We start from the raw sequence: 12,681 nt of genomic DNA, 5'->3' as shown, positions 1-12,681 counted from the left end.
GTCACTGTTCCAGCAGGAGAGGAAGAGAACTGGGGACTTGTGCTCTCGCCACCCGATTCTAGCCATTTACAAGCTCCTTCTACAACTGTGGCTACTGTAATGAGACAAAGAAATCAAATGTATGCACAGGCCCTACAGTCTGCCGCTAAACACTAAACTCAGGCTATGTCTTCTTCCTAGATTTCTTCTGTGCTTCTCAGGCATGTCCATCTAACCTCCAGGATAATTTGATTATTTCTTTTGTCTCCAAAGCTGTACAGAGCACAGCAGTGTCAATTCTTCTCCCTGGATAAAAAAAAGTCATCTTCTCTACCTGGCAGGCCTGACAACTGTCTAGCTGTCTGGACAGTCCCTAAATAATGGAGCCAAATAATTATGAGTGCTCTGTATCTCATTATTTGAAGCAAGTTGTCACAAGAAGATTGGAAACTATTGTGAAGTAAACTAGGTGACCATCTCTGTGTATGCATGTCTTCAGCAGATGGCCAGCACTATTCACCATACATACCAATCTCAAAGCTTCCGTCGATAATGCCAACCAGAGAGGAGGGGATTTCGAAGCGTCTCTCGATCTGGGTAATGGTACTCTTCAGATAACTCCCAGACAAGGCCTTGGCAAAGTAGACAAAGCACATGGCGGCCAGGAATATCTGCGGAGATGGATGCCAGTGAGTGCAAGCTGCAGGGACAACATGTGTGCAATTACTATGTCACATCAATGCAACAAATGCATCAAAATAATACTTACACAACATATTATTCTACATTTCTCCACCAGTCATCTCAGGCTGTACAGAAGCTTTTGTGCACATATTGTGATTTTTTAATACATTCCTATCCACAGTAGAGATGGTGGACAGTGGTAAACCCACCTTGAGTCCTGCGCAACACCTCTTCTTCGCCGGGAGCCCTGGACACTGACACGCGGAGGATGGCCGTCCATGGGAGGAGCCCGAACACAACTGTGCACTCTCCCTGTGTGAGGGGTCCATTCCAGACCTGGAGTCCAATGTCTGCTTCAACGATAGAATATTATCCCTATTACTACTACTGTTATTGTTAATGTTATATTCAGAACCATATTTAGACACAATGCTGTCCTAGTCACACCTGAATAAAAATGTCCTAGGCCCTGACCCTTGGGTGGCATTATGGTAAATACAGCACCACGCTTTTTTTTTTGCATGGGTTCCCCTTTAAAAACCAAACTAGACCTAAAATTCCTTGTATGGAATTTGGAGGGACCCATGACATTTTGTTTTGTTTTTTTTTAGTTCTCCCGTAACCATTTGCCCTCCAGAGGGTTTACCCCCCTTCCTGACCAGGCCATTTTTTGCAGTACATTGCTGCGTTACTTTAACTGACATTTGCGTGGTCATGCAACACTTTACATAAATTAAATGTATGTAATTTTTTCTCACAAATAGAGCTTTCTTTTGGTGGCATTTCATCATCTCTGTGTTTTTTATTTTTTGCGCTGTAAAAAAAAAAGACTGTCGATTTAGAAAAAAAAAAAACAATATTTTTGACTTTTTGCTATAAAAGATATCCAGTAAAATAATTTAAAAATAAAATTTCTTCATAAGTTTAAGCCAAAATGTATTCTGCTAAATGTCTGTTTTAAAAAAAATCCCAATACGTGTAACGTCTACAAATAGCAGTATATATACTGAAATATTTATTTATTTATTCTATACTAGTAATGGCGGCGATCAGCGACTTATAGAGGCCTGCGGAACTGCAGCGGGCATTCTGACACTGGGTGGGAACTAACAGCCACTGACATCTCCAGTGACACTAATACAGTGATCAGTGCTAATAAAAAGCACTGACACTGTACTAATGATACTGGGCAGGAAGGGGTTATCATCTGGGGTGATCAAAGGGTTAACTGTGTGTTGTGCTTACACTGTGTGCTGTTTTACTAGGGAGAGGTGCTGCTGTGCAGAGAGAGAGAGAGAGAGAGAGAGAGAGAGAAAGCAGCATGTCCATGCTGACAGGAGAGAGATCTGTGCTGTTTACACACAGATCTTCCCCTCTCGGCTTTAATGGCGATCACTGAGTGCCGGCCAAGAATCACCGGTTGGGACCCAGTGATTGACATCCATTGCAACCATTGGCAGCGCGGGTAGGGCGGCGCGCGTGCCCTGTACCCAGAACTGCAAAATCACATACAGTTGCAAGAAAAAGTATGTGAACCCTTTGGGATTACGTGGAGTTTTGCATGAATTGGGCATAAAATGCGCTCTGAACGTCATCTAAGTCACAACAATAGAAGAACACAGTCTGCTGAACATAATACTACACAAACATTGGATGTTGCCATGGTTTATTTGCACATAACATGTAAACATTCACAGTGCAGGGAGGAAAAAGTATGTGAACCTTTGGACTTAATAACTGGTTGACCCTCCTTTGGCAGCAATAACCTCAACCAAACATTTCCTGTAGTTGCAGATCAGACCTGCACAACGATCTGGAGTAATTTTGGACCACTCCTCTTCACAAAACTGTTTCAGTGTAGTAATATTCTTGGGATGTCTGGTGTGAATCGCTCTCTTAAGGTCATGCCACAGCATTTCAATCGGGTTGAGGTCAGGACTCTGACTGGGCCACTCCAGAAGGCGTATTCTGTGCTGTTGCAGCCATTGTTTTGTTGAATTACTTGTATGCTTTGGGTCATTGTCCTGTTGCATCACCCATCCTCTGCAGAGCTTCAGTTGGCGGACAGATGGTCGTAGGTTTTCCTACAAAATGTCTTGATAAACTCTGGAATTCATTTTCCCATCAATGACAACAATCCGTCCAGGCCCTGAGGCAGCAAACAGCCCCAAACCATGATGCTCCCTCCGCCATGTTTTACAATGGAGATGAGGTTTTGATGTTGGTGTGCTGTGCCTTTTTTTCTCCACACATAGTGTTGTGTGTTCTTCCCAAACAACTCAATCTTGGTTTCATCTGTCCACAGTATATTTTGCCAGTAGTGCTGTGGAACATCCAGGTGCTCTTTTGCAAACTTCAAACGTGCTGCAATATTCTTTTTGGACAGCAATGGCTTCCTCCGTGGTGTCCTCCCATGTACTCCATTCTTGTTTAATGTTTTCCTTATTGTAGATGTGTCAACAAAAATGTTAGCATGTGCCAGAGATTTCTGTAGGTCTTTAGCTGACACTCTGGGATTCTTCTTTACCTCATGCAGCATTCTGCGCTGTGCTCTTGCAATCATTTTTACAGGACGACCACGCCTAGGGAGAGTAGCAACAGTGCTAAACTTTCTCCATTTGTAGACAGTCTGTCTTACCATGGACACATGAACATCAAGGCTTTTGGAGACGCATTTGTAACCCTTTCCAGCTTCATGCAAGTGAACAATTCTTGATCGTAGGTCTTCTGAGAGCTCTTTTCTGTGAGGCATGGTTCACATCAGACAGTGCTTCTTGAAACCAGTAAACCCAAAACAGGTGTGTGTTTTTTAAGGGCAGGACAGCTGTCAGCAACACATCCAATATCATCACACTGATTGGAGTCAAGGTTGGCTCACTCCTGGCTCCAATTAGCTCTGGGAGAAGTCATTAAGCTAGGGCCTCACATACTTTTTCCTCCCTGCACTGTGAATGTTTCAATGTTATGTGCAATTAAACCATGGCAACATCTAATGTTTGTGTAGTATTATGTTCAGCAGACTGTGTTCTTCTATTGTTGTGACTTAGATGACTTTCAGAGCACATTTTATGCCCAATTCATGCAAAACTCCACGTAATCCCAAGGGGTTCACATACTTTTTCTTGCAACTGTATATCTCCTAGATTGTAAGCTCTAACAACAAACGGCCCTCTGTTTCCTCTTGTACCAAATTGTATTGTAATGTCTACCTGCATTTTGTAAACAGTTGGCGCTATATAAATCCTGTATAATAATAATAATAATTTACGTTGTGTTGCACAGAGCGGCCACCCTGTAGCAGTATATCTGCTATAGGGCGTTAGGTAAGTGGTTAAAATCCATACCAGACCTACAGGGCCTGCAATGAATTTGCGGGAAGGGGGGAGAGGGAGAATTCCAAGCTATATTTTTCACTCTCCACAAGTTGGGAATCCCTGACAGCCAGGAGGAAGTTGTAACAATTAGCAGTGTGTAAGCAGGTTGTAAATTAGCTAGTTAGGTGCTGCCCCGGATGGGAGGGTAAGGGTTAATGCCTTTCCTGGTTCTTTAGTTTTTTTGTGTGATTTTTGGGTCTGACCCACTGCTTCTGTGACAGTGGGCTGGGACCAAGGGGGTTCCTCCACTGGAAGAGTCCGAGAGCATTGCTGCTGGTCCTTCAGCCATGTTCTGTGAGGGTATAGCCACCTAGGAGCCCAAAAAATGTGAAATCAATCCAACCTGGAGTTTGCCCCAAAGACGCCAGCCGCTGGGTAATGCCACTAATGGACCTTTATTCACATGGACTCTACCTGTGCAGGTACGCCGGGGCAGCACATAGCCTGATTAGGAGTATGAACTAGGGATTTAGGGATAATGACTGTTCTATTGAAGTTCTGCTGAACTGTCTTGTCTGCTTTGGACCGTTTTGTACTGTGCATGATTTTCTACAGTAAAATGTTGAAATGTTACCTATTTGCCTGGTCTGAAGTCCTTGAAAGGTGTGCATTGCAAGTAACCAGCACAATTCCACACTTAGTCTACAGCTTGGGTCATTAGCACATGGGATATGAAGAGTCAGCATGTTGAGTCATTTTGCAGTATTATATGTGGTTGCCAGGGGCAACGGAGGTACAGTTAACAAGCAGCCTGTTGGAAAATTGTACCTGTTATTGGTGGAACTGCCTCTAGCTGCGAGGAAGATGTTGTCGCACTCCCTATGCCTCATTCTGTCTTCCATAGCAACCAGAGTAGGACTACTGAACAGAGATCCCCATCCTGTACAGAAGTACAGAGATTCAAGAGTTAAAGTCAAGTGCACGTTGGAGCCTGCGCTATGTGCACAGCGGGGATCCATGCTGCTACCAGGACTAGTAGTGGGAGACGCTGGACAGGTGGCTGTGGTCGGTGTTCGGCACGGCCCGACTAATTCCAAGCTACAGTGGGAAGTGTACATTTACACGGAGACCCGAGAGTTAACTGTAGAACAGTTATGGTGCAGATGTACATGGTGTATGTTCATCTCTAGTAGTAGAGGTCCGCCTTTAAGTTAAATATTCCCCCATGGTGGCCTCAGCCTTGTCCCAGGGCATTGGTGAAAACGGCACAAGAATAAATGTACCCCATATGTGTGAAGTAAAGTGATCCTGTTACAGGTGCCTAGCAGAACCCACCCCAGGGGTCATTCTCACATGTGTCCCACACTTGGCACCCAATGAATTATTGGGGAATATGGAGGAAAGTCCATCATCAGCTACCCCCTGCCCCACCAGGTACAATTGTATCACTACCACTGCTAAATGATTCACTTCACACTGCAGATGAAGGTTTGCTCTGCGGAACACCCATTCATTCAGGTCTCTTCGTAGACTATACATAGTGCTGAGGTCTCCCTCATATTATGCAGAGTAGATATTTGCCAGCACACCACTGATATTCAAGTTGAAGTGGAGTTCCACCTATCAAAAAATAAAAGTCGGTAGCTACAAAAACCATGGCTGCTGACTTTTAAAAACAGCCACTTACCTGTCCCTTGGTCCCATGATGTGTCCCCCGCAGCTCGTTTCACCGGCCGTCCTGTATTCCAGGAGGCCGCCATCTTCAGTGTGAGCACCCGGCTGTGATAGCTTGCAGCTTCACAGCCAGGTACCCACTGCGCATGTGCGAGTAGCGCTGTGCTTCCTGAATGGTCCTGTAGTCTTCTGGCACCTAGCACGTGTCCCAAAAGACTACAGGTAGGGAGGGAAGACACCTTCCGCTTACGATCGCCTAGCCAATCGCAGCGGAAGTGGGTACCTGTCAAATTCCAGTACCTGCTCCCCCAAAGGTACCAATCCATAATGGGGAGCGCTGGAGCAGTCTTTAAAGCGGAACTTCCCCTTTTGGGTGGAGCTCCGCTTTAAGTCCAAACAATTCTTTATTGAAACATGAGCACATTACAAGGAAAAGAGTGCAACGTTTCGGACCCCTTCGTCAGGTATGTGATCCGTCATATTATTTCCCTGCTGGCTAAATGGTCTTAGTCTATAGGTTGTTTTCTGTATTGGTGAATGCTAGCTCTCATGGTTGAAGGATATTTTTCTTGCAGGGTTGAATGTTACATTTGGCAGGTGAAAGGCAACAAAGAAACTATTACACACATAATACAAACATTCTGGGCATTATTCATTACGCTTGCAGAAATGTTGAGACATCTGCTCAGCGAATTGAAAAAAATAGACCTCTATGGAGGTTGTACTTGTATAGACACACCAAGCAGTATCTTATACATTGGGGCAGAAAGCATTTCTGTCCCCTCCCCCCCCCCCCCCTTGATCTCATTCTCTCCTCTTCTTCTCCTCCTCCCTGCCTCTCTTTCTGATTTTGGATTGGATCACCTTTTCTTCTCTTACCTGCCTTCAGTAGATCTCCTGCTAAGACTAAGAATAGGTTAACTGCAAGGTAAGAAACTGAACCCCGTTTTATTAAACTGGACCCTGGGAAGTTATTTTAAATTGAAGGATAAAATATTCAACCAAGGACCTAAAACTGTCCAGGTGGCACAAGATCACACCTGCGGTGACTTGCTAACTGACCAAAAGTCCTTGTTTCGGAACTTTGGAGAGGTAAAACAAGGCTGTGAAACAATTATTAAAGCCTTCAATACCATCAGACACCAGTAGAGGAAGACTCTACCAAAATCTAGCTGACTGGACACACAGGCAGATACAAATCTTGGATACAATCTGGTGCACTCTAAGGGTTGTGTAGCAGCTAGGAATCAGCGATGTCAAACTGGCGGTCCTCCAACTGTTGCAAAACTACAAGTCCCATCATGCTTCTGCCTTTGGGAGTCATGCTTGTAACGGTCAATCTTGCAATGCCTCATGGGACTTGTAGTTTGGCAACAGCTGGAGGGCCACCAGTTTGACACCCATGAGCTAGGTGATATCCACACACTTCTGAGATTACATAAGCTATCCTGTGAGCTAGTATTCCTCCACCTCTCCCACCACCGCCACCAATAAATATCAAGGCATCAGATGTCCTTGGAAATTGACCAGCATGCATCGGCAAATTATCATGAGAACAAAAAATACCCCAGTCTAGACGCAGAAAAAACGGCTACTGTATAATCTGCATGCATTCACTAATACCCACACTATTATCCACATACCTGTAGGTGCTACCTCCTGCAGTTTGTCAGCTGACTGTCTACTTGGCAACCATGCACACATACTGACACTAATCTGCATGCGGTCATATTGACTGTCTTGTTCTCTGTAAACCATCAACTGCAAATACAGAGAGTTTAGGGGTGCAGCCACACAAAGCAATCTCACACAGATTAGCAGAAAGTTTAGAACCGAGCATACAGGCACTAGTAATATAATGCAACAAGATCTCTAGGAGTTAGGAATACTTAGCTTAGTACTGATTTCTTTATATTTATTATCCCTAGGTTGTCAGTACATAGAAATATACAAGATCTACAAGAAAGAAAATGACATTCAGCAGTATTGGCTGTGTGCTTTAATTATATAAAAATAGGAGAAAAACAGACAAAACCTTTATAATTTGAGCAGTATGTCCTGTCCTGTTGGTGGGGGTACACCAGGGAAATCCAGTAACCGCCTTGTTCAGAACAAGTTCCAAACAATAATTAATAGCTGTGCCCCATTTGGTGTGAGGAAGGTTCTTCCTACTGATGTGGTCATAGGTTATATGGACCAACCAGTTCTGAGGACTGTGTCGAAGTTAGCATTTCCAAACACAACATGAGTGCTGCAGGCTGGATCCTTTTACCCTTTAGTTGGCCCCTTGGCTGTTCTGTGAGACCAAGACATACCATTTTGTATCTGCATGCAGCTCATACCATGAACGATCAAAATAATAACTCATCCCAGGCAGTGTTGTGGCCAGTGTAATGATTCCAGACAATGTGGTGCCCCAGTGTGGAATGACTTCCCCTCCTTTCTGACCAAGTGACAGTTATCCACCTTTATCTACACTTACTGGCCACTTTATTAGGTACACCCATTCAATTGTTTGGTAACACAAATTGCTAATCAGCAAATCACATGGCAGCAACTGAATACATTTAGGCATCTAGATGTGGTAAAGACGGCTTGGTGAAATTCAAACCTAGCATCAGAATGGGGAAGAAAGGGAATTTAAGTGACTTTGAACATGGCATGGTTGTTGGCGACAGACGGGCTGGTTTGAATATTTCAAAAACTGTTGATCTACTGGGATTTTCATGTACAACCATCTCTAGAGTTTACAGAGAATGGTCCAAAAAAGAGAAAATATCCAGTAAGCGACAGTTGTGTGGACGAAAATACCTTGTTGATGTCAGAGGTCAGAGGAGAATGAACAGACTGGTTCAAAATGATAGAAAGGCAACAGTAACTCAAATACCCACTCATTACAACCAAGGTATGCAGAATACCATCTCTGAATGCACAACACGCCAAACCTTGAAGCAGATGGGCTACAGCAGCAGAAGACCACACTGGGTGCCACTCCTGTCAGCTAAGAACAGGAAACGGAAGCTACAATTCACACAGGCGCACCAAAACTGGACAATAGAATTTGTGATAGGAAAAATGTTGCCTGGTGTGATGAGTCTAGATTTCAGCTGCGATCATTCAGATGGTAGGGTCAGAATTTGGCATAAACAACATGAAATCATGGATTCATCCTGCTTTGTATCAACGGTTCATGGATGTGCAGCCAACAAATCTGTAGCAACTGTGATATGATATCATGTCCATATGGACCAAAATCTCTAAGGAATGTTTCCAACACCTTGTTGAATCTATGCCATGAAAAATTAAGGCAGTTTTGAAGGCAAAAGGGGGTCCAACCCGGTACAGCCAAGGTGTACCTAATAAAGTGGCCGGTGAGTGCTCTTCTCAAAGACTCATTAGCAGCAAGGTGTTGATTCCTTCAATCCCAAGGCAAATTCAGATTCTAAATCGTGTTGGGCTTGATGTTCGAGTCGGCCGCTGGTGTGTTCGGTGAACATATGAACGTTCGGAGGACTGTTCACCCACCTCGCCCCACAATGCACTGCACTCTTGACAGTGCATTGGGATTGGCCAAAGCAATGCACCTTTGGCCAATCACAGCACACAATGCTGTCACAAGGGGATGGGGTCAGCTGGTTGATGCCACTGGGTGGCCCCACCCCTTAGATATTTAAGAACTGTCAGGCCGACGCAGCTGTCAGATGGCCGGGAGCCAGCATTGAGAGTGGAGCTTTTTTTTCTTTTTTCGATTCGGCAGTGGCTGCGGCATCGTGATTGACCCTGGATCTACTTTGCAGGACATTTTAATTTTTGTTTTTAATAAAGGACTTGCCAAAGACTGTCTACTGTAATTTTTTTACACTACACTTTTTTTTTTGTGAATGAGTATGGTGCCATGTATCCCATACTCATTCACAAAAGGGGGCCAGGGATCTGGGGGCCACCTTGTTAAAGGGGCTTCCAGATTCCGATAAGCCCCCCCACCTGTAGACCCCCAAAACCACCGGGCCACTAAGCCCCCGCCCGTAGACCCCCCCTGCCACAAAGCACCCCCCCCATGTTGAGGGCATGCTCAACTCGCTCACCCCCCCTCCTTTCCTGACCTGTGGAGCTCTATGTTCAGATAAGGGTCTGGTATGGATTTTGGGGGGACCTTCACGCCATTAAAAAAAAAATGTTGCCATGGGGGTTCCCCTCAAAATCCATACCAGACCTGAAAGGCTTGGTATGGATGGGGGGGACCCCACACCATTTTTTTTGGCAATCCTTTTTACATTCAGCTGTCAGCTCGCTGACAGCTGAAACATTAAAGCATGTTTTCACTACTAAAATACTTAATAACATAACTCATGCCGCATTTTAGTAGGTTTTTTTTTCTAAATGCTGTGCGGTATCTTACCGCATACTTGGATACTGTAAGATACCGCTTAGTGAATTGTCTCGGTTCGTGGGACAAGTCAGGTTAGGTTCGAATGATTGACCGTGAACCGAACAGGGGGATGTTCGACTCATCACTAATTTTAAACTATTAACATGTTCTTACACTACTCTTTGGTTGAACTAGGAACATATCTGTAATGTTTTTATTCTCCTTTCTATATCTAATGTTACAAACCCACACATAAAAAGGGTCTCTTCACGTGACCAATCCACCTGAAAGTCTCTTCTATATCTCTAGGATTCACATTCTGTGCCCATTATGAAATGTTTCCATCATCATTTTATTGAGCTCCTGGCTCTTCTCAACTGCTGCGCCCATTATGAGGTGTTCCCACCATCCCTACACTGAATTTCCCAGATTGAATGTCTTCTGTGCCCATTATGCAGGCATCCAACCATCCCTGTGCTGAGATTCTGGGTCTGCACACCTGTTGTGCCCTTAATAAGGGTTCCCACCATCTCTATGCTGAATTTCCAAGACTGTACGCCTGATATGCCCATCATCCCTGAGTTTTGGGTCTGCACACCTGTTGTATTAAATAAAAAAGAAAAAGACATGGCGCACAACCCTAGTGCAGTATGTTATAAACCCAATAAATAATTGTATTGCTTAATGAACAAGGGGTGTGTCCGATGTAATTTTTTTCTTTATACAGTTTGGTTTTCCCCAACTATTTGATACATTGGTGCTTGCTTCACTGGGAAACTTGAGCAATCCATTCAACAAAGATTGAATATGTGCCCTTCATGAGGGGTTTCCAGCATCACCACACTAAATTCCAAGGTCTGAACACCTGCTGTGCCTATTATGGGCTCCTGCCATTTCTGTGCTGAGTTCCCAGCTCTACACCCCTGCAATGACCAATATGAGGGCTTCCACCATCCCTGTGCTGAGTTAGTGGGTCTGCACATCTGCTGAGCCCATTAGGAAGGGTTCCCACCCTCCCTGCATTGCATTCCTGGGTCTTCACACCTACATTGCACATTCTGAGGGGCTTCCACCATCCTTGTACAGAGTTCCCAGACCTGCACACCTGCTAAGCCCATTACCACGGGCTCACACATCCCTGTGCTAAGTTCCTGCTCTGCACATCTGCCGTGTCTATTATGAGGGGTTCACACCATATTTATGCTGTGTCCTTGGATCTGCACACCTGTTATGCCCTAAATGAGGGGTTCCTTGTACTGAGATGCCAGCTCTACAAACCTGCTGTGCCCATTATCAGAGGTTCCTATCATCCCTGTACTGAATTCCCGAGTATGTACATCTACTGGGCTCATTATGAGGGAGTCTCACCATCCCTGCACTGATTTGCTGGGTCTGTGCACCTGCTATACAATTATGAGGGGTTCACACCATTCCTGGACTGGGTTTTATATTGTGAGGAATGTTAACATAAGGAATGGGGACACTAAAGTTGGCTGAAACACCCCAGAGTAGGAGGGATTACCCAAAATTCCAAGCTTTGGGAGAACAAAGCCAGGAACTATAGCGGGGTAATTAAACTGCTGGAGCCCCCAAGAGTTATAGGAATCCAACTTAATCATGTAACTGAAATAGTACTTTTATGTGGACTTGCCCCTCACCCCCCCCCCAGATTATCAAAGGATCTACACGTAAGGTACACACGTTTGTGTCATTGCAGATTTCAGAGCTACTTACAGATTTTCCTGTGGTTACCTGTGCCAGGTGAAGGATGGCGGAGGTCTGGCAGCACTAGGGATAAGTATGGTGGGTCAGGCGAGGAGCTCACGCCTTATATCCGTGTGGCCGGAGCTGTTGATCCCAGAATAATGCAGCTTTCTCTCCCAATGAAAAGGAAACATTTCTGACATTCCGCTCTGACGTGCGACTCCCCTCCGAGAGCATTCTCTGAAAACTTGAGTACAACTCCACTCCGAGGACATGTGACACAATAGTGTGACGTAACCTGACTGCTCGCTGTCGTGATGAGAACACGTGACTGGGGAATTAATGGGCGACATTCGGAATATTGCTGATTTGGAGATTAATGGGAGATTTGGGTCACCTTTAACCCCACGGAGCCCAGAAAACCAAAATACATCCAAAGCTTTAACTGAATAAATATGGAATACAGAAAAAAAGGAAAAATGATGAACTGCCTGCAGAAACATCAACTGCACTCAAAAAAGTGGAACTTCACACAATTTAATGTATTTCATTTTAGATTTGTAGATTTCAAAATCTGCTCACATTTTTATTCCGATGTCAATTTAGTGTAGATCTCCCCACACTTCCATTCTCACTGACCACACAGAAAGTAAAGGATAACCTTTCTATAACTGTTGACTAAAGGCTCTTACCTTTTTCTACTTCATCCAAAATTAAAAAAGTACACTTTGTCTAGAATTCAAATTAAAGCACGACTTCAATCAAAAATAAAAAAAACAGTCTAGTAAAGGATTATTTAAAAAAAAAAGTTAATTATCAGATTAAATAAAAAAAGCTCAAAGCTGCAATAACCACCTTCAATACAGAACTGTTCCTGCAGTCATTCTTCAGTTTTGCCACAAGATGTCCTCAGTCTTCTGGGTTAAATGACAGCCTGTATCATTCACTACCTTTTTA

At 44.2% G+C, this 12,681-nt stretch overlaps 1 protein-coding gene across 1 annotated transcript in view; it reads right to left on the bottom strand.

Annotated features, from left to right (window-relative positions):
* SLCO1C1 (solute carrier organic anion transporter family member 1C1) overlaps positions 1–11,893 on the bottom strand; it is a 44,485-nt gene extending 32,592 nt beyond the window's left edge. The window contains exons 1-3 of the mRNA XM_089689077.1: positions 11,755–11,893; positions 873–1,013; positions 509–650 (exon numbers count right to left, since the gene is read on the bottom strand). Coding sequence (XP_089545203.1) covers positions 509–650; positions 873–992 — 262 coding nt within the window. The 5' untranslated portion in view covers positions 993–1,013; positions 11,755–11,893. The remainder of the gene's footprint in view (positions 1–508; positions 651–872; positions 1,014–11,754) is intronic.
* Between the last annotated feature and the right edge of the window lie 788 nt (positions 11,894–12,681).

This window comes from Staurois parvus, unplaced genomic scaffold (assembly GCF_062004578.1).
Source record: "Staurois parvus isolate SC_StPar_1 unplaced genomic scaffold, SC_StPar_1.0 ptg000469l, whole genome shotgun sequence".
Lineage (NCBI taxonomy): Eukaryota > Metazoa > Chordata > Amphibia > Anura > Ranidae > Staurois > Staurois parvus.
Note: the sequence above shows the minus strand (reverse complement) of the source record. Positions and strands in the feature narration are given on the sequence as shown.